This window comes from Cavia porcellus, unplaced genomic scaffold (genome assembly GCF_034190915.1).
Source record: "Cavia porcellus strain 051 isolate PalLab524CR breed Dunkin Hartley unplaced genomic scaffold, mCavPor4.1 scaffold_14, whole genome shotgun sequence".
Lineage (NCBI taxonomy): Eukaryota > Metazoa > Chordata > Mammalia > Rodentia > Caviidae > Cavia > Cavia porcellus.
The window spans coordinates 11,083,423-11,105,587 of NW_026947497.1; the positions used below are offsets into that span (position 1 = coordinate 11,083,423).

General features: G+C 45.4%; 1 protein-coding gene and 1 long non-coding RNA gene across 3 annotated transcripts in view; one reads left to right on the plus strand and one right to left on the minus strand.

Annotated features, from left to right (window-relative positions):
* Positions 1-305: 305 nt before the first annotated feature.
* LOC134478672 (uncharacterized) lies at positions 306-12,284 on the minus strand. Its single transcript, XR_010051433.1, has 3 exons — positions 12,178-12,284; positions 8,425-8,631; positions 306-2,600 (listed from the first exon to the last, which is right to left on the minus strand). It is a non-coding gene; the product is annotated as an uncharacterized LOC134478672 (long non-coding RNA).
* A 27-nt stretch (positions 12,285-12,311) lies between these two features.
* Positions 12,312-22,165, plus strand: part of LOC100715877 (centromere-associated protein E) — a 50,981-nt gene continuing 41,127 nt past the window's right edge. The window contains exons 1-11 of one of the 2 annotated variants that reach the window (XM_063260631.1): positions 12,312-12,443; positions 13,425-13,516; positions 15,279-15,368; positions 15,490-15,608; positions 16,405-16,524; positions 16,879-16,960; positions 17,143-17,210; positions 17,293-17,358; positions 20,679-20,730; positions 21,447-21,534; positions 21,921-22,050. In XM_063260631.1, the coding sequence (XP_063116701.1) occupies positions 12,388-12,443; positions 13,425-13,516; positions 15,279-15,368; positions 15,490-15,608; positions 16,405-16,524; positions 16,879-16,960; positions 17,143-17,210; positions 17,293-17,358; positions 20,679-20,730; positions 21,447-21,534; positions 21,921-22,050 (963 nt within the window). In that variant the 5' untranslated portion in view covers positions 12,312-12,387. The remainder of the gene's footprint in view (positions 12,444-13,424; positions 13,517-15,278; positions 15,369-15,489; positions 15,609-16,404; positions 16,525-16,878; positions 16,961-17,142; positions 17,211-17,292; positions 17,359-20,678; positions 20,731-21,446; positions 21,535-21,920; positions 22,051-22,165) is intronic. The other variant, XM_013150615.3, reaches the window with a different exon arrangement.

The following is a 22,165-nucleotide window of genomic DNA, read 5'->3' on the forward strand; positions in this document are numbered from 1 at the left end:
TGCCATCTCCCCAGCTCCTGCTCTCTCCAAGTCAGTGTTCTGCACAATTGGAGATGCCTCAGGACAGCCTCCAGGACCCGGCCCATTGCCTCAGGAGCAGGACCACTGCATGAGCCTGGGGGTCTGTGCCTCAGCTGTCCCGCTGTGTGCTCAGCTCTGCCCTTTACCCCCAAGCTGACTTCCTCTTAGCTGTAGATCTCACCCCTGATCTGGCCTGTGGATCAATCTGTGGGACTCACCTGGAGAGAGGCCAGGGATGGGGGGCTGGGCAAGAGGAAAGAGAGATGGAGACAAGTTGAGAGGTTCCAATCAAGTCTCGTTTATTCTGAAAATGGTGACAACTATTATATAGGATGGAGATGGGCCAACAGTGCAGGAAGAGGGCATGGAGTGCTATCTGATAGGTCATTGTCACATCCGGATATATGACGTGAGCAGGAGAGGATTATGGGTAATGTAGGCAGATGTGAGGATCATGGGAAATGTAGGCGGATGTGGCAGAGGCCCACAGGAGGGTGAGATAAGGTGGCAGCAGTGAGATATGCCACTCCCTATATCTCCTCCCTTTTTATTTATAATATCAAGAGTATGGCAGGCCTTGTGAGGACGGCACCTGTCTTGGGTCACGGCTCTATTTGTGACCCCAACCAGGCCTTTCCCGTCTTGGGCCTGCAGGACAGCAGTTTGTCTTGTGCCTGTCTTAGATGGCTTGGCCGTGTGACACAAATGTCCAAGTTGCCCATCTCTGTCTGCCCATCCAGTGCCTCAAGGCATTACGACCACATCATTATGTGGTCAAGCAGTGGATGTTCTTTCCTGATAAGTTTGTTGTTCTGCCATGTCCAATTGATGGTAATATACCTGAATGGGCTTTGCCATAAATGCGCCAATCCTGTTATTAAGGAGTGTCATGATCCTCTGGAAAATACAAGGGCCTACAGTAAGGAGTAGCAATAAAGCAGCTAGTGATCCCAAAAGGGGGGCAATGTAAGGGAAGAGACCCCCCCCCACATGGAAGAGAAGGTAGTTTCTCTGAGGCACTCCTTTTCTCTCTTTGAGGTGTTCTCTTAGCTTAGCCATGGACTTTCTGACGACTCCTGAGTGGTTGGCATAAAAACAGCATTGTTCTTTGAGGACAGCACATAAGCCACCCTCCTTCATAAATAAGAGGTCTAGTCCTCTTCTATTTTGTAGGACTACCTCAGATAAAGACGTCAGGAATGCCTGTATAAAGCCATTACAGATCTTTCTATTTCTTTTAAATCTTGATCTAATGCCACCTGTAATTGAGCTAGATGTTGATTTCCCAACACTAGAGCTGTAGTCCCTGTTCCTATCCCCATTGCGACTCCTAACCCTAGTAATACAGCTAAGGTGAGCGTGGCAGGTTCTTTTTTATACATATAGCCAATTTGTGATGCCTGGAGGTAGTAGTCTCCTGGGTGGAATGTTATGCGAGGAAGAACCTGTACAAGATCACAAAAACCTGTAGACTTGTTAAAAACAGTAGTTGCTATGCAGGGTGAGAGGCCAAAATTGCAGGCCCAAGATGCTCCTGGGGGAAGGATGAGGTAATTGTTTGGTTGGAACTCTGAATGAAGCTGGGCACAGGTCGTACTGCCAGTGCTGGTGGGTGGCTGGAGTCCCCAAGACAGGTCCCTCTACCGGAGACGTCAGGGAGAGTCAACTTGTGGTGATTGCCCCAGTCACAGGCAGATGAGCTAGAAGAACTGTTAAAGGTTAAATTGAGGGCCTTTCCTTCATAATATGGAGGAGGAGCAACCAAGCATAGCCAACAGGTTTGGGTGAGATCAGGTTGGGTGTGATTAAGGCCAACATAGGCCCCAGAATTAGGTTGTACAAGTTAAAGTGTGGAGCAAGGGTGGAACTTAAAGGTGCTGGAGCGGCTGAGAAAGTTTGGGGAGAGCTTAAAGAGGGGCAGGCAGTTGTCAATGGGGGTGAAGTTACCACCTGACCAAGAGACCTATGGTCGTTGGGTGGGACCAGCACCGGATTTGGGCCCACTGAGAGAGGTGTGTTGTAATGGGTTTTTTAGAATTTGGATAAGGTTTCTATGGTCGTGGCCCTGTTTGTAGAAATGAATGCCACAGGTATGCCCCGAAGTCCAGCCTTGTTCTTGGGGTGTGGTGACATTGAGGGTCACATTTCCGCAGTTAGCAGTTTGGCGGGAGCCCCACCCCCATATTTTATATCCTCTTGGCTCATAGCCGAGCATGACATGAGTGTCAGAGATTGGGGGAGACCAGCCGGATGTTACCACCATTTCACAACCCCACTAGGCACAAAAATAATGGCCCAGGGAGTGCCAATAAGATTTTCCTAATGTTGGCGAGGGGCACATGTACAAAGGCTGCTTATAGCAAAATTTTCCTGAAGACATTGGAATGACATAACAGGGATCAAATCGAAGGCTAGGGCTTCCAGATCCCTGCCAGGTAGTAACGGGGCACCAGTCTCCTTGGAGCCCGTCCCATTTTTGGACGGTCCATAGGTTGATAGGGATTATCAGTCGTTGTGCACAGGTGTAATCGTGTTAGAAATCCGATGATTGTCCATGAGATGTTATGGTCAGTATTTTTCTGTAAAAAGAACACAGAGAAAAAGCTTCAGGGGGCCACATCATCCCTGGGCGCATGAGAGGCCTGTATTAATTTGTCTGTTTTGTTGTGTATCAACTTGTCTTGTGAGCCATTTGGGGAGCCTAGCTCCCTTTTTTGGTGGGAGTAGATGCAAACAGAGCCTCGTCCCCAGATAAGGACTGGCTCAGGGCCATTCCATGTGTTGGTTAGGGGATCTCTCCATAATACAGATGCAAATTGTGTTGTTGTCTGCGTGTGCCAAAAACGAGATGCCACTCAGCAGCTTGAGGCATCCAGGGATAGAAAATTCAAAATAAAGAGAGCATGTGAAAGAATATTTCTAGGAGACCCTCGGGTTGGGTACCAGGTTCCCCCTTTTATTTTATCTATGGTAGATTTGAGGGAGCGATGTGCACGTTCAACAATACCTTGTCCTTGAGGATTGTAAGGTATACCTGTGGTGTGTAGAATACCAAGGCACTTGCAAAATTGGGCAAAGGAAATACTATTATATCCTGGGCCATTGTTGGTTTTGAGCTGTTGGGGGCATCCCAGAACCGAGAGGGCTGATAGCATATGGGCTATAATATTTTTGGTAGCCTCTCCAGTCTGGAATGTGGCAAAGATTAAGCCACTATAGGTATCAATGACCACATGTATATATTTTAAGTTGCCAAATTCATTAAAATGAGTGACATCCATCTGCCACAAGGCATTGGGGATTAAGCCTCTTGGGTTGACTCCTAGGTGTTGAACAGGCAAGTGAACAGCACAAGAGGGGCAATTTTTTACAATTTGTCTGGCTTGTTCTTGGGTAATTTTGTGGAGGAGGTAGAGAGTCTGGGCAATGAGATGGTGTAGCTGATGAGCCTGTTGTGCCTCAGATATCTTGGAGTCATCTATAGGCTCAGAGTGGGTCATGAAGACCTGTGTCTGTGTGGCAGTATCGGCCAAATGATTTCCCTGAGTGAGAGGGCCCGGGAGACCAGAATGGGCTCGCAAATGGCCAATAAAAAACTTATGGCAGCAGAGCTGTATGATCTCTTGTAACTGCCTGAACAGATTTGCAGCTGGGGAGGCGTGACATATGGTTGCAACAGTTTCTAATAACAGGACAGGCTGGTAGGCACTATCGGTGAACAAATTGAGGGGTTGGTTGGGGTAAGTGGTGAAAACTGCCAGGATGGCCTATAATTCTGCCAGCTGTGCAGAAGAGGTGTCTGTCTGGAGGGTAAAAACATTGTCTTGAGCTACATAGGCAGCCTTGCCGGAGGAGGAGCCATCAGTAAAAAACACTGGGGCACCAGAAAGGGGCTGTGAAGCTGTAATTTTGGGGAATACAAATGGGTGATGATTAGCAAAATCAATTAACTTATTTGGAGGATAATGATCATCAACCATCCCTGAGAAGGAGGCTAGTGCAACAGGCCATGCCTCAGTAGTCTGGAGTAGCCAGTCTACCTGATCTTTGGTGAAAGGTTAGATGATGACATCTGGCTCTTTACCAAAATAGCATTTTCCTTGTTTTCTGCCTGGGATTATCAAGTCAGAGACTGCTTGGTGGTAGGGTAACAGGACCCTTTTCAGGGAAATTGACAAATGAAGCCACATAAGAGGAGCTTGTTGCCAAAACACTGCCGTGGGGGAAAGTTTTGTGTCAAAGATGAGGAGTTGTAAAGGTTTGTTGTAATCTATGAAGGAAACAGTTTGTTGAGCAATAGCCTCTTCTACTCTATGCAAAGCTCTTCTGGCTTCAGGTGTGAATTCACGGGGGAGGTTGGATCAATATGTTCCTTAAGAATTTCATAAAGGGGTTGTAATTCATGTTGGTCAATTTTAAATAGGATAAGAGCCAACTAGTATCTCCTAAGAGTTTTTGGAAATCGTTAAGTGTCTTAAGGCCATCAAGTCTTAGTTGAGGCTTTGGAGAAAACACCTGAGTGCCTTGTACCTGAAAACCTAAATATGTATATGGGTCAGTAAGCTGGACCTTGTCAGGGGCTATTTGGAGCCCAGCCTTTTGTAAGGCAGCTTGTAGTGCCTGGTAACACTGTAAAGTCTGGTCTTGACTATCTCCTGCCATGAGAATATCATCCATATAATGGGAGATATATATACTTGGCCAATGATCTCTGACTGGCTGTATTGCGGCAGTGACAAAAGACTGGCATAGTGTAGGGGAGTTAGCCATTCCTTGTGGAAGTACCCACCACTGGAATCTTTGCATAGGAGCTCTAAAGTTAATTGATGGAAGACTAAAGGCAAAATGCTTTTGGTCATTTGGATGTAAGGGAATAGAAAAAAAGCAATCTTTAAGATCTATGACAATTTTTAAAAATCCCAGGGGGATGGCACTGGGTGAAGGGTGGCCTGGCTGTAAGGGTCCCATTAAAACCATGGTCTTATTTATTGCCCTAAGGTCTTGTAGCAGCCTCCATTTCTCTGACTTTTTTCAAATAACAAAGATAGGTGTGTTCCAGGGGGAGTCACTAGGGACAATGTGGCCTTCATCTAGCTGGTCCTGCACCAGCTGTCATGTGGCTGCAAGCTTTTCAGAGGTAAGGGGCCACTGATCAACCCAAACAGGTTTATCTGACAACCAGGTAATCTCTTTTACATGGGCCGCAGGAGTGTCAATGACCCCTATTGAAAATGGCCTAAGCCAGCTTTTGTTAGGTTGGGGACAAGGGAGATGGGGGCCTTAATGCCTGTGCCCTGTTTTCCTAGGCCCTGATTTGAGAGAAATCCTTTTTTGAGCATTTGTGCTGTGACTATACTGTTGGGCTACCCATAATTATTCCCATTTGGGTAAGTAAGTCTCTCCCCCATAAATTAAGAGGGAGTCCTGTAACAACATATGGCTGTATGTGTCCCTGGTTGCCTTCTTGATCTTTCCATATGAGAAGGTTGGCACTACGCTGGGGGTTTTTTGATTGTCCAATTCCTTGTAGATGGGTCATGGAAGTTTCTAAGGGCCAAGTGAGGGGCCAGTCTCCTTTTTAATAATAGTCACATCAGCACCTGTATCTATGAGGCCTGAAAAACTTTTTCCATCTAACTGTAAGGTCATAAGGGGCTTATCTTTAGATATGGATTGGGCCCAATATATATCTGAGGACCCAAGAGATGAGTCTCCCCTATAGAAAGCCATGGCAGTGTTGGAAGTCTGAACCAATGGCAAAAGCACCAATTGGGCAATACATTGTCCCTGTTTAATAGGGATGACACCAGAAACGGAAGAAGCCATGATTTTAATTTCTCCTGTATAATCACTATCTAAGACCCCGGGGACAATTTGTAACCCTTTAAATATGGTACTGCCATGTCCAACTATCAACCCAAATGTATTGGGAGGAGGGGGGGGCGAAAATCCCTGTAGGGATGACTTGAGCACCCGTATCTGGGGTTAATACTGTGTTGGAGGTGGAACAGAGGTCCAATCCTGCGCTTCCTGGCATGGCCCAGAGGAGGTCTGAGATGGATTGTTTTGTGCTGGGTTGTTTTGTTGTGGGACAAACCTCATAGCCCCTGGGGCTTATCCTGGGTAGGGGGTATGGAGCTGACCCTGATTTCCGATTCCCTGCTGGGGGAGGGGGTTGCCCTCTACATCCATTTTTGATCTGAATTCATTAGCCCAATGATATCCCTTTCTGCATCTCGGGCATAAGTTTGTGGGTTTTGGTTTGGGGTTATTGTGTTGGGACTTTTGGGCCGTAGGGCAGTCTCTGGCAAAATGGCCTGTCTGATCACATTAAAAACATTTGCCATTATTTATTTTCCCTCCTTGCTTGTGTGCGAGGAGGATCTCCTTTACAGCTGCAGCTGTACTTGCAGCTGTGACCTGAGCTTGATGGTAGGCAGGGCCTATGTCAGCACACAAGCGAATATAACCTGATAGATCCTCCTTTTTTGGAGGTTTGATAGCAGCCTAACAGGCAGGATTATCATTTTCATAAGCCAATTGTTTAACAAGGTCAGAGTTGTCCTCGGAGGTGCCAAAGAAATGCTCAGTTGCCTGTAAGAGGTGATCAATGAAATCAGAGAAGGGTTCCTCAGGTTTCTGTTTTATTTTGTAAGGGAAGAAGTGACTCCACCAGAGGGAAGCTTTTTCCATGCTTTGCTTGCTGCCAGAGTGATCTGAGCAAAAAGGCCTGCCTCATATCACATTTGAGGTTGTTGTGTAGCATATCGACCTGTTCCTGTTAACATGGAAAGAGTATAATGATTTCTCCTGTTAGCATTATCTTTAGCTAAAAGTTCACATTGGTCTTGGAATTCCACCTTCCAGAGCAGATAATTGCTCTGGAGAGTGTAGCTCTGGTTAAATCCCTCCAATCATTAGGCGTAATCCAGCCTTGGGTTAAGGAATCTAAAACCGCAAGGGTGAAGGCCACCGTGGGACCATATTGGGATACTGCTGTTTTTAATTCTTTTAGAGCAGTTACTGGGAATGGTATATGGGCCCTACTAGTCCTCAGCGCTAGGGATGGTGGGTCTGTGTCTGTATCACTGTCATGTGGGTCAGAATCATTTTCTTCTTCACTATTATCAGTTTCTATATCCCATGTCTGTAGGCGCGGTGGCTGTCTTTTTTTGTTTCTCCTAGTTGTTGTAATAGTCTGTGTTTTATCCCTTCCATGTTCCTGGCTTGGGGATCGATCCCCACATCTAGTTCGTCTTTTTTGTCTCCCCCTTTCTTTAGTTGTTTCACTGCTGCCATCTTGTGGACCGGCACCATCTTGGGCAGGTCGAGTTGTCTCTCCGCCATTTTGTAAGTCATTGCCACCTGTGCCAGTTGGAGCGGTTTCCATTACCGGAAACAGTAAAGGAGGCACCATTTTTAAGGTATCTGTTTTTGGACGGTGGGTTATTTCTGTTACCGGGAACATCATTGTTGGTGCATCTAAAGGGGGATGAGAGACTACATCTAGCGACTGAAGTTGTAAAATGAGTCTTTGTTTCTCCTGTTTTAATTGAAGCCACTGTTGTAAATAATGGATCTCTGTCTCTAGATCAAGGAGATCAGGAGGTGGAACGGGCGGCTTTTGGAAGCCAAACGGAGGGTTATCTATCTTTTTTGTTATGCCTTTTGTCACTAAGTTAGAATCAACAGATAGTGCAGGGGCTGCAAAAGGGGGTCTCTCACCCTGATACTGAATAGCCCCTTCCTCTAGTTGTGACCAATTAATCTTTGGGAAGTCAGAAAGATCAGGATATATAGGCTTATATGATGGAGGGGGTGTGATGGCACCAAGCTCTAAGGAGCACTGGCAGCCAGTTTGAATGGTGGCGCCATTTTGAGTGCCCCCATGTATTTCAGAAAGGGGAAATGGTGGCAAGTCACCATTTTGGGAGTCTCCAGAGGGGGAGAAGTCGCCATCTTGAGGGGCTCTGGAATATCAAGAACCACAGAGCCAGGAGAGCTGGGTGCTTTGGATAAGTCTGGCGGCTGTGGGGTACAATTGCAGGAGGCAGATAATGCAGCCTCACCCTGAGCAAGGGTCTCTGCAATCTGGGGATCTGTATGACGTTGCGTCAGCAGCTTAGAGATTAAAGTCCAATATGCATAAGAAGTTACCAGAACCTTTTCCAGACTGAAAACTCTATAATAGTCTTTGAGAGCGTCTCCTACTCTTTGCCATCTTTTTGAGTCAATGGAGCCCTCTACAAGGAACCAGGGACACACAGAATGCACAAACTGAAAGTACTGTAATAAATCTTTAGTTTTACCCTTAATCCCTCTAACCTTTAGTGCCTCCCTGAGGCCATTTACAAACAATTTGTGTTCACTAAGTGCTTGCCCATGCCAATCCTGTTCACCTACCATGATTCAGGCGAAACGTAAGGTGGCCATCCGCACGGATCACAGGGACAAAGTCCCGAAACAGTCACGCCAGCCGGCGATTTACTCCCATGAACGGTCCCGCATCGAAATCTCTCATGCCAGGTCGAGCCCCACGTTGGGTGCCACTTGATCTGGTCCACAGATCAATCTGTGGGACTTGCCTGGAGAGAGGACGGGGATGGGGGGCTGGGCAAGAGGAAAGAGAGATGGAGACAAGTTGAGAGGTTCCAATCAAGTCTCATTTATTCTGAAAATGGCAACAACTATTATATAGGGTGGAGGTGGGCCAACAGGGCAGGAAGAGGGCACGGAGTGCTATCTGATAGGTCATCGTCACATCTGGATACATGACGTGAGCAGGAGAGGATTATGGGCAATTAAGGCAGACGTGAGGATCATGGGAAATGTAGGTGGACACGGCAGAGGCTCACAGGAGGGCAAGATAAGGTGGCAGCAGTGAGATATGCCGCTCTCTACACACCCCAAAGCAACCACCCCAGGCCATTCTCCAGCATTCCACAGAAAATGGCCCTTCCTGTCATCATAGGTTATTTTTCCTACATGTTTATTCTGTCATGTCTGCTACCTCCTAGAGACGGTCATTCATAAGAAACCAGCACTCTGACCCCACCATATCTACCTCCTGCATCCCACTCTCCTCTCCTCCCTCTCTTGATCCAGCTTCATTTTTCTTCTCAGTACTTGTTTGTATGTGGTGTGTGCGTGTGTGAGTCTGTGTGTGTGTTTAAAGAGAGAGAGAGACTGAGATACAGATAAAGAGAAACAGAAACCAATAATCAAAGGTATCTGTGTGCTGTTAACCATCTATCTTAAGAGAATGACTGCTGACAGCAGGTGCCTTTTCTGTTCTATGCATTCTATGTCTTTCATCCTAGAGCTTTATGGGGTACTTAGTAGTTACTCAATGAATATTTCTTTTTAAACTTTTGTATTTTTTATTTTATTGGTACATGTTGGTTAATGAGTATTTCTTGATTAACAAATTGGTAAGTTAAATGTTAAGTAAAAATAGAGTATGTAATAGAATGTGTCATACCATAACTCTTTAATAAACATATAATACATACACCTACTACACTGATGACATGAAAGACCATCCATCATAAGCCAGGCATGGTGGACCACACTTGCAATCCCAGCCTTCTGGAGGCAGAGGCAGAAGAATCAAATGTTGAAGCCCAGCTTGGGCATTTTAGTGACTAAGCAAGACACTGTCTCAAAAACTAAATACTTTTCAAAGGGCTGGGGTTGCAGCTCAGTGTGAAAGTCTTGAGTTGCATCCTAAGAATGTAACAAAGAAAGAAAGAAAAAGAAAGACATTATGGCAACCTTCATAACATAGCACAGTGAAGGGCAAATGTGACCCCTCTGCTCTTGAACCAACCCACTTTGTCTCATCAGAGATTTTCATTAAGTATATGTTGCTTCTTCTTCTTCATAAACTCTCTTCAGTTAAATATGTGCAATGTTTGCCTACAATTGAAAAAATAAAAACACATCTTCTTATCTCTGTTTATCTTCTGTGTCAGTCAGTTTTCCAATCCAATGAAAAGACCTGAGATGAGTCAGCCCATAGAGGAGAGGTTGGGCTGATGGTTTCGAAGGATTCAGCGCATGGTGACTTGGTCATATTTGAGCTTGTGGCAATGCATCTTGTGGGAAGTGCAGACAGAGGAGGTCCTCACCATGGGGCTGGAAAGCTAGAGACAAGGCAAGACTGAGATCCACTGTCCTCTCCAAGGGTACAACCCATGGCCCTCTCCTAAGCCTTCTTTTCTGGGTGCTGCCATTCTCCCTGCCCCCCAATTGCAGGCTGTCAAGCTGGTAGCACACAGGGACACTGATCCACACTCTAGTGTCTTACCAGATATAGCCAAATGGCTTCATTCCTAGCATCAAAAAGGGAAGTTTATACTAATTCATGGTGGTTATTCAAGACAAATCTTATATAAGCACAATGATTTTTATTTACTGTTCTATCAGTGCTTGCATGATTAAAATATTAATCATAAAATAGTATGTAGCTGGGCATAGCGGCACATGTCTGTAATCTTAGCACTCTGGAGGCTGAGGCAAAAGGATCATATGAGGGCAGCCTGAGTTACAAAGTGAGTTCAAGGCCAGCCAGAACTGCAGGGCAAGACCAAAAAAAGACATATATGTATATATATATATATATATATATATATATGCAGTGTAAAGTAGATCTATCCTCTCAGGCTTCACTACAAGAAAATTAAGTGTAATCTATATATTCTTTCAGGGAGTATGTATGCAAATCCAGACGTATAAATTGTTCTTGAAAATATAAAACTGGACCACTCTTCACACAATTCTGCATTTTGGGCTTCTTTCAGTTAATGATGCATCTTGGGTAAATTTCAAAAGTACACATAAACACCTAGACCATTCTCTACTGTCTCCATAAGGTCCCATGTATTGGCATTTAATGCACTTCGATCATTTATTCCTGTAAACAGTGTGAAATTAATAGCTTTGCCTGTGTGTGTGTAAATGCACTAAGTGTATGCAGACTATTTAAATGTACCTGGAAAGACATTCATAAAAGTAGAATTACTGGCATAAAGAAAACACAAATCTTCAGTTTTTGTTAATATAGCAATGATGTACTACAACATTTTTAGTATATAAGCAGGATGTAGCCAGGTGTAGTGGTTCATGCCTGTAATCCCAGCACTTCTGAAGCTGAGACCGGAGCACCTCTGTGAGTTCAAGGCCAGCCTGGGCTACAAAATGAGTTCAAGGTCAGCCCTAAACTGCACAGTGAGGCTTTGTCTCAAAAAGACAATAAATAAGAAGAATTTTCAACTCCTTGAAATCGTAATTATAATAATTTAAGGTTATATCTTTGATTAAGGAAAACAATTCTTTTTGGTGCCAGGGATCAAACTCACGATTGCACGCTTGTAAGGCAGGTGCTTATGCTGCTGAGCTAAATCCCCAACCCAGGGAAAATAATTCTTTTTTTTTTTTTTTTTTGTCTTTTTCCTTTTTATGGGTACCGGGGATCGAACTCATGACTGTCTGCTTGCAAGGCAGGCACTTATGCCGCTGAGCTAAACCCCCAGCCTCTAAGGGAAAATAATTCTTGACGCTCCCTAAATCAATCTAGAAGCCGACTAAAACTACGCCTAAGAAAGGTATTAGTACACAGTATGCCACACTTACAGTAAAGGAAAACGAATCTCTACTGGGGCAAAGCATACAATTCTTTTCACTCCAGAGGCAAAGGGAGTTGGAACACGTTGCTAAATGAGTTTCCCAGGTTCTGGGAATTCTATCCATTAGGTCAGTCTCTTAGGAACTGACAGCTATGGAAACAACACAGAGAAAGAACAAAATCTGAGCATAGACTTGCTAAGGCATGCACCAGGCTCCTTATATTTCTGAAACAGTAAGTTCCAACTCTTGTCCTCTGGTTTTCTGTTTTTCTGTTTCGGTTTTCATGTTAGGGAGGTTTTCTTTAAAAGATTGTAATTTTTTTCGACATATATGTGTGTGTGTATATATATATATATATATATGTACACACACACATATACACAAGTACGTATATATGCATATAAACACATATATATCGTTAGATACACACACACACACACACACACACACACACACACACACATAGGTGGAGAACACGGTGCCCGGTGCCCGGTGTCTTCCAGCAGCTGCCAGCTTTGCACTTCTCACCTGGACACCTGCAGATCCAAATCCACAACTCTTCAAATTCCTCACCCTCCCTCCAGGAGGTGGACGCGCCTGCCTCCTCCCAGCTCGACGACGCGGGTGGAACGGCCCATGACGTCACTCCAGGGCGCAGCCCAATGAGGCGCCGCGTCGGGGAAAATTTAAACCCGAGGCGGGGCAGCTGGCCGCAGCGCAGAGCGGGTGGCGGCGGCCATGGCGGAGGCAGCGGCGGTGGCTGTGTGCGTGCGGGTGCGGCCGCTGAGCAGTAGGTGGGTGCGCGGCGCGGTGGCGGTGGCCCAGGCTTGGGGGCGGAGAGCCCGGGGCGGCCGGAGGTCGGGGAGGCCGTGCCCGGACGAGCCCAGCAGGGCCCCGCGCCCTTGGTCACTTTGACGCGGGCTGAGCCCTCCAGCATCCGTGCGGACCCACACCCTTTCCCGCAGGGAAGGAGCCGGGAATAAAGTCAGAGGGGGGCTGCCAGTGGCGGCGGGTTAGTGATCGCTGCCCAGGAGAAGCAGGGCGGCTGCAGAGAGTCTGCGTCTTGCTGGCCTCGGGCTGCGGCTCGAGACGCTGACACTGAGTGAAAAGTTGTTTTTCAGCACCACCTGGAGTTCATCAACCAGGCCCTGGACACTGGGGGTCTCGCGTTTCGAAGAGTGCTCTGCATTCACCTGGCCGGGGGCGGGGGAGGGGTGCAGGAGCTGTGGGCAGCGTCAGGCTGGCAGGATGACAGTTCCGGTGGGGCAGGCTGAGGCCGCAAGTCCTGAGCCTTGCAGGAATGGAAGAATAAGTGGGAAGGTGTCCAGAGACGTGACATCTTTCACTTAAGAGAAACCTTTGGTCAGTCAATTTGTAGGTACTTAGGGTGTATATAGGAATTTAGAGGAAGAGAAGGTTAGAGAAATGATAGGACCGGGTATCATGAACCATGCTTAAGTACTTCAAGCTGCTAAGGTTTGGAAGCAAGAAGGACATAATCCCAGTGCATGTTTAGTCTGACCCTTCAAGGGCCTGAGGATGGGGCTGACCGGCTTCCCTAGGAAACTGCCAGCAGAAGGCAGGAGTCTAAACCCCTCCAAAGAGAGCAGAGCACTATCCCTTCCAAAGACAGACTTTCCAGAGATCTCTTATGTAAGTCATTGCCATCTTTCAAAATGTGCATCAGAGCATGTACATTTTTAGATTACCTTTCCTGTAACAAGAATTCTATTGTCATGTATGCTGTACTTACATGCAGTGTTTTTATTCTGTAGAGAAGAAGAACTTGGAGAAGCTCCCCAGATTTACTGGAAAACTGACCATAATGTTATTTATCAAGTTGATGGGAGTAAATCCTTCAATTTTGGTAAGCTTATTGGCATCCAAAGATTGCTTTTTGCCTTTTACTATTACCAGTACCAAAGGCCTCTCAATATGCCGGGCATAGTGGTTGTTATGGATTAAGAACTGGTGGTCAACTTAACACCAGCTGGATTACATCAGCATGGCCCTGAGCATAGATGTTCCACCTGAGGAAAGTTGCCAGCATAAATAGAGAGGTGGAGAAGGAGAAATCATTGCATTGAGGCATTGTGGGTTCTCCTACGAGTTGCTGTTTGAACCATTGGTTCTCCTGGAGAAGCTCTGGCCCTTACATCTAGCATTGCTTCCTGGCTCTGGAGGGGAAGACATGTGCTGCTTGGTCTCCAGGATGAACACATCATACTGGCTTTCTGGCATGTACTAAATTGTGCTTGTCAGAGGAGGAGCTCTGGTCTCCTTGTCACTGAGGATGGCTGTGGTGTTTTTCAGGACATCCCTGGTCTTTGTTGTGAGTGTGACTTCTTGGCTTCAGTGCAGAACCCTCAACCTGTCAGTACAGCTCCTTCACCGTGCTGGCATAGACTTCCTAGCTTCCACTGCTGACCTTGGGCCCTTCCCAGAATCTGTAAAAAAGACTGGCATGAGTCCTTTTTGTGGGCTCTGGACCTCCAGTTGTATTGGTGGGAGGCATTCTAGGTTTTCATCTGGACTTATGTGGGACACTGCTGTGGGATTTAAGCCTTTGACTAAATAGTCTATGTCTTTGGTGTTGTGGATAGATTTCCTGCAGTTTCTTGTGTTAACTCTAGGAGACCATCATAAAACCATATTATACACACCATGTCCTAATTCTAATTGTTCTGTGTGCAACCCCTGACTACAACAGTGGTACATGCCTATGATCCTAGCACTTGGGAGACTGAGGCAAAAAAAACAAAAAGCATCAATAATACTCCATTTGCCATTAAAGATGTGTTAATTTCTTCATAGGGAAAAAGCTATTTCCCTGTGTATGAGAAGATAAAAAATCATTCTTTAAAATACAGTTATAACCATATTACTGTATGATTAAAAGTACCATTTTCTCCACTAGACCCTTTGTAGTCTTAAACTATAAATCCAACATGTTTCACAATGTCAGGCCATCTTTAAGATCTGTATATATTTCACAATAATTGTAAGTCAAACATCTTAAGTAATAAATGGTACAGATATTTCTTTTATGTCTGTGAAAGTTGGTCAGGGACCAAGTCAGGTTCTGAGGCCTTTGAGATGTGGTGGAGGGGAGGCAGGTTGACAGGACATGCTTTGCAGGGACACAGTGAAGGAATAGCTTAGTGCCAATGTCCTCAAAGGGCCACTCACAGGGAGGACCTGAACTTCAAGGTGACTGAGTTGATGTCATTATTGACTGACGTGTGCAAAGTGCCTATCAAGTACCAGACACTGTTCCAAGCACTTCATGGATATTAATTCACTCACTCAAGTGTTCCAGACCAGTGTCTGCCATGGATTCTGTTACCTGCCCATTTTAAAGAGGAGAAAGGGGGGAGGGCGGAGTTACACAGCCCACAAGAGGAAGAGGGAGGCCATGGCACCCTATCTGCTACAGGGCAGCTCAGGGCCATAGTGTCCTCAGTAGCCAGTATTCCTTACATTTGGGGAAGGGCTTTTCAGAAGCCAAAACTAAAGCAGAGACTGTCTTTAAGTTTTTATGGGCTTAGATCCTGACACTTTTTTTCTTTGGGTAATTACTAATTCAGAATGAAAACACAGCTGATTTAATTTTGCATTTTTTTTTTAAGATCGTGTCTTTCATAGCAATGAAACTACTGCAAATGTATATGAAGAAATAGCAGTGCCGATCATCGATTCTGCCATACAAGGGTATAATGGTTGGTGTTCATTTTATGCTGCAAAAGTGTTTTGTTTTCAGTGTCCGTTCAATAAGTATCGTGAGTCTAAGATACTTAGCTTTAGTTTAAATCTTTGCATATGTGTGTTTTGTCTTTGCAGGAACTATATTTGCCTATGGGCAGACCGCTTCTGGAAAAACCCATACTATGATGGGCTCAGAAGATTGTTTGGGAGTTATACCCAGAGCAATTCATGACATCTTCCAAAAAATTAAGAAGGTAATACCTTAGCGCGTACAGGAAAGAATAGTCATAATCAGCTAGAAATTTGTTGTCATTGGTTTTTGTTCTTTGAGGCAGGTCTTGCTGGTCTTGAACTCAGTATGTAGCCTCGGCTGGCCTCAAACTCAAGGTGATCCTCCTGCCTCAGCCTGCTGAGCACTGGGATTCCAGGCCTGTGCCACCATGCCCTGCTCAGCTAGAAATCTTAATGTTTTTCTCTTACACTGATGAACAGATTTGCACTCCTTTGTGAGTACCCATGAAGAAAAGCGTAGCATAGATTCAGTTTGATGCCCGCAGATAAACTTTATGGAGGTTTAAGTTCACCCATTTGTTCTCTTGGATCCTGCACCAGTAACACATTCAACAAGTGGGTACTAAGTACTAGCGAATCTTCTCCCCATGGCTAGCTCCATGCTGCTGCTGGTGGTTCGCTCCAGTGATTATGCCAGAAAATTAACGAGTAGATGTTGGTGAAGGAAGAAAGGAAACAGCAGGCTGGAATATGCAGCCTATTTAGTTAGGAGTTGGTTTTCAATGAGCATTTTCATTAGAATAAGAACATCTCTTAGGAGGGTTTTATTTTGAGTCTAGAGTTAGATTGTATACTCTGATTTCATGGTAGCATACTTTGCAATTTTTCTGAAGTGATACTTTTGTGTTTTTGTGTTTATGACTGTCAACTTAGAACGGTTGGTTTTATCAAGGTCATTTCTTAATGGATATGCATTCAGTATTAGATTTTCTTAATTGGATGCTTTTTTTGATGTTTGTACATATATTTCTCTTGCAGTTTGCGGACAGAGAGTTTCTCTTGCGTGTGTCTTACATGGAGATATACAACGACACCATTGCAGATTTACTCTGCAGTACTCAAAAAATGAAACCTTTGTTAATTCGAGAAGACATCAATGTGAGTGATGGGAGTTAAGGCGGCTTGAAAACACACTTCTTGGGATGATTCTGCCTAATTTCAGTGTGTATGGAGTTCTGTATTAATACATACAATTTTAAAATGCAGCTGTAATGTTTTGGTTGAAGTGTCTAAACACAGCAAGATGGGGAGATCAGGTTGGAATTTGGTGTGCTTTGATGCAGGCAGTAGATTGTAGGCATTTGTCGATTTGCTTGCTATTTTCCTATGGAATAATAATTCCATGTTTTAACTTCCACAAATGAATTCTGCAAGAGTTTGTACCTGCTTTTTGTATGTAAGGTGTATTTGTGGACTGTTTCTCTTATCTGTGGATAATTCATCTGGTTACAGAGGAATGTATACGTTGCTGATCTCACAGAAGAAGTGGTTTACACGTCTGAAATGGCTTTGCGCTGGATCACAAAGGGAGAAAGTAAGATTCTACCGCATTTGTCTTCTTTAATACACGTTTGACAGCTTTCTTCAGTGAATGATGCTTTTCCTTCTTCAATTCAGATAAAATAGACACAAATCACACTTGTTATTAGTCTAAAGAAAGATTAATGTTTCTGCTGGAGTGCCATATATCTAGCTAAACTATAAATGATTTTCCAGAGAACAGACATTATGGAACAACAAAAATGAATGAAAGAAGCAGTCGTTCACATACCATTTTTAGGATGGTAAGTCCTTACTCTGTTTGTTCCTCTGGTCTTTCCAAGTAAGCATACACTGGTATTTATACAAATGGCCCTTTCTGTGTAGATTCTGGAGAGCAGGGAGAAAGGTGAACCTTCTAACTGTGATGGCTCTATCAAGGTGTCCCATTTGGTGAGTATTCCTAAAGTATAATGTTGCGCCTGCAGGGCCAAAACAAACTTTACCTAAACTATTGTATGTTTGATTTAATTAGAGCTGTTAACTAAATAGGAAACAGAAATCTCTAAATTAGCAAATCACTGATCTCATCAGTAGCATCAGATTACCAGCTGAAATGTTGTAGAAAGAACTGGGAATCTTCCTGTAATGTCACAAGTGCCATCTAAATTGTAGACATAAAGTGTGTGGGAGTGCAGGTTTTTTTAATCTCAGGGAAGCAGGACAAGTAATGTTAAAATGGAAAGATTTTTTTAGTTGGCTGGTATAATTCAGCCTTGTGTGATCAACAAACCATTGGATAGGATGGCTGAGGCATAAATCACATCAAGTTTTTTCTTAGGAAGAATAAGAAAGTGCTTGTGTTACAGATGTTGTCTTTGGATTTCCCCATGTGCTCTGCAGTCACTGTGCCCCTGAGATGTGCCCAGCGTGTAGGCAGGGCTTTCTTTTCTTTTTTTTCTCTTTTTGGTACTGGGGATTAAACTCAGGACCTGGAACTTGCCAGACAGGTGCTTGTGCTTCTGAGCTAAATTCCCATCAGTGCTTTAGAGCCCCGCTTTGGGGCAATGTGGTTTCACCCTCACAACCTCCCACTTGGCATGCAGTCCTCGGCACCCCTCATGAATGTGTGCTGGCATCATCTGTCCCTCTTTTCTTACCGGGTGGCCTCTTGTTCCCCTCTTGCTGCACTGTCACCACTGTCCACTGCCTCCTGTTTTCCTATCCCTTCTCATCATGAATCTAGTCCCCCTCTTCAAGGCCAGATTCTTTAGCTTGGTATTGATGTGATTTCAGGTTATCCTACTTGATTTGAAAACCTTGGGGGGAAAATTAATCTGTCACATGTTTATTCATTTTCAGATTTTGTAAAGTCAGTTTCATTAACATCCATTCCTTACTTTACCTTATTTTGCTATTAAAGTTTAGCAGGTAGTGTAGTGTAGTTTCAACTTAAAAGCCACAATGAAGGAAAATCAAACTTCTGTTCTTCAATGCTGTAATGCCTGTAATGCTTCACTATAGTTTTGACTTTCTCTTAATGATTTGATTTTAATTCTCAGTTATTCAGTGAGCTGTGTGTTGATTTCTCTCTTGTCCTTTGCTGTGTCCTCAGTGATCTTTTTAGAGACCTTTGGCCCGGCCTTCAGTCTGCCCAGTTGTGACAATTTTTGTGAAGAAATGCACCCCAGGAAGCCCATCTGGCCTTGGAGTGGCCCTTCTCTGAGTGTCCTGAGTATCCTGTGTCCTTGGTGGTGGGGGATGACAGTGTCCAAAGTCCCCTGGGCTCTGCTCCTTTGCCACCTCCCCCAGTCTCGATCTTTCTGCTGCTTCCTGGTGGCCTCTGGAGAGTGCTCCCCGGCCTTTCCACTTCGGGTTCTTGCTCTCAGGTCTTGGGGTACCATATCCTTGCTGATGGCCGCCAGATCCTTATGTCTTCTGCAGTCCTGGGTTCTAATTCATACCTCCTTGAAGACTGCTGGAATTTCATATCCCATCCTTATCTCAAACTCCAAGCTCTCTAAAACCAGCTTTCTCCCTTCTGTGAGGACTGTCCCTTCCAGTACGCCCACATCATCCTGCCACTCAGGCTGGACACCCCTGGTAACCGTGGCTCATTTCTCTTTCCTCTCTGTTCATCTCATTTCTTCCTGGTTGCAGTGTGGTGCATTTCTGTGGGTGTCGTCTCCTTTCCACCCTCGTGTCCCTGGCGTCACAGCTTGTGATTGTGAGACCTGACCCCCAGCACCATGCTTTTCCTTCCTTCGTGCCATCACACAGGTTTCTAATTCCCCAACCACACTTTGGTAATGTCGCCTTCAGGACAGGATCCTTCAGCACATTGACTCAGTTCAGACTCCGCTCTGAGGTCTTGTGGGTATGTGGGAGGCTCAGCCCATCCCACGACCCACCTGCACCCATGCTGCCTCCTTCAGCACTGCCCACTCTGGGTGAGTGTCTGCGTCTGGAGTGGACACACAGGACAGCAGAGATTAGAGCCTTTGTGGGTGTTAGCAAAGAGAGTTATGGGAAATCGCTGAAGCCCGAATGTGCAATTGGCTGCCTGAAGATCCCAGAGAAGTGAACAGCAGCCAGGCTTCTTTCAGAGCCTTCAGAACCCACACTGGTGCTTTCCCTGCTCCAAACGGGGCCCTGTGCTTACTCACAGAAGATGCTGCATCCTCCTGCAGAGAGCCTCTGCCGCCTCCTCCCCATCCTGTCCCCCTGCTCCCCACACCCTGCAGAGCCTCCTGTCTGGCCGCCTGCTCCCCATGCCAGGGCACAGCTGAGCTGTGGACGTTGGTGTCAGGTGTGTCCCTGCCCCTGTGTGAGGCCCTCAGGCCTGGAATTCCCATTGAGTTTGGGTAAATCTGTAGTTCTCTGTCACCCTGGCTTGTGCTAGCTCCTGCTCACTGGCTGTGTCCCTCTGCCCTCTGTCACTGGTGTTTTGCTTTGAGACCTGGGCTATTCTTTCTCAGTACAGTTCGCCTTGGTCTCTGATAACTGGCTCCCTCGTCACTGTCTTTCAAACCTTAGTGTAAAGATGAGTCATCCTTGTCATCCAGTTGAAAAACTATTCTGTCCCTCCCAGCTCTGTCCTGATCTTCTGTATTACAGCTGTCACAAGGTCTTTGGTCCTTTCTCCCTCTCCCGAGCCTTCTTAGCTATGTAGGGTGAATAGGACTTTGAGAACAGGGACCTCAGAACCTGCCACACTGTGTGGAGTGTGACAGACAGTCACTTATTTCCAGTGTTATTTTTGAAATGACAGATGCATGCCTTTAAAATGCCACAGGGTAGTCAGTCACACATGACCAGCCCTACAGAGTCAGTGCTCTGAGAATCAGTCCCATCTGTGAAGAGCTCCGGGTGATCCCTGGGATTCAGTCATGCTGTGTGAGGAGGGGAGACATTGGCACAGCCATGCTGGGAAGGTGACCTTTGCCCTGGCCATGAGTGGAGCAAGGGTGGACTAGAATATGGAACTAAAGAAATGGGCAAATCCACTGCCCTCAGTACCAGGTTGTAAAGAATTGTGTGTGCCTCGGCGAAGTCCTGCACTCTGGGGGGAGCCTGCAGTGGTAGCGTTATCCAGCGTGTCCTAAAGGCGGGGACAGGTGGAGGTGAGAGGAAGTGGGTATCAGTGCCTGTGCTGGAGCCAGGACCCAGAGCAATGCTGAGCCAGGACTCAGACCATGTATAGGAAACATTTGTTGAGTAGCTCGGAGATTGTTACTGAAATTACCATACTAAAGTTTGCTTTCCTCCTGCAGAATCTGGTGGATCTGGCAGGCAGTGAGAGAGCCGCTCAAACAGGAGCTGAAGGTAAGCAGAACTCAGGAAATGCAGTGGTCTCTGTCTTCCTGTTGCATGGCATAAAACATACCGCTAAGTGTCTAGTATGGTAATGTGAATTAATGTAAGCACCAGTATCAGCATCTCATTGCCCTGGGGCTGTTCTAGCGTCTGTTGACATGAAATTGTGCCCTTGGTAGGACTGTGCAGCTGGGAAGCCAGAGAGTCGCACAGAAGCAGTCTAAGCTTTCCTGTCCCGGAGCAAAGGAAGTAGTGGGAGGTGTCCTGTCAGCACTGAGGTTCTGAGTCCAGCGTGTCCACGTCTTCCCGTGTTCTGAGTCATCCCGTGTCCACATTCCTGCCATCTTAGCCCTGTCTGCAGGGATGGCTTGATCCCAGTCTAGACACTAGGTGCCAGTAGGCAGTGAAAGGCAGAAGGACAGTCATCCACATCGCTGTGAGGTTGGAAGTCTGTGGGCGCCTGTAGTTAATGATTTGGGAAAAAGAGGATCTAAACTGAGGAGGAGCTCTGTAGGGAAACAGCCTTCCCTCCCGCCCGCCCTCTGCAGTGCCTCTCAGGTGTAAAGGACAGGAAGGATGCTCCTACCAGGTGCACTAAAGCGGGGCTCAGGTCCATCTGAGTCTGATACTTTCCCATAGCAGCTGTCATGTCTAATTTCTCCTAAGCTGCTGTGTATCACCTTATACAGTGACGGTTGGTTTTCATATTTGTCTACTCTAATCAGGTGTGCGATTCAAGGAAGGCTGTAATATAAATCGAAGCTTATTTATTTTGGGACAAGTGATCAAGAAACTAAGTGATGAACAAATTGGGTAAGTTTATTCCGTTAGTCTATTGTTGATAGTTTTTATTGGGTTAAAAATAACACTTGAGTATTTTCTGTCAGAAACACAGCAGAGCTTTGCTAGCTTCTAGTATATGTGACTATAACTGAATGAATTTGCTATTTTAAATATTTTCGTTGCTTTGGTCTATTACATAACCTGTAAAGAATTAGTTTTTATACTTGAATTTTTTTTTTTTTTGGTACTGGTATTGAACTCACGACCTCAAGTTTGCCAGGCAGGTGCCTATGCCATTGAGCTAAATCCCCGGCCCTAGTTTTTATACTTGACTAAGTGTTATATGCTACAAACCAGCCACCTTTGTTACATAAAATTCTGAAATCTCTTTCTCCCCAATCTCTTTGCATGCTAAGTGGTTTTATCAATTATCGAGATAGCAAATTAACTCGAATTCTCCAGAATTCCTTGGGAGGAAATGCAAAAACTCGTATCATCTGCACCATTACGCCAGCCTCTTTTGAGGAAACTCTGACCACTCTACAGGTGAGTTTGATTTTTATCTCAGCCCAACATGGGGCTGAGCAGCTTGCTGGAGGAAAGATGACTGACTTAAAATAGATACAGTTTTTAATAATTATATAGACACACCTGGTATAGT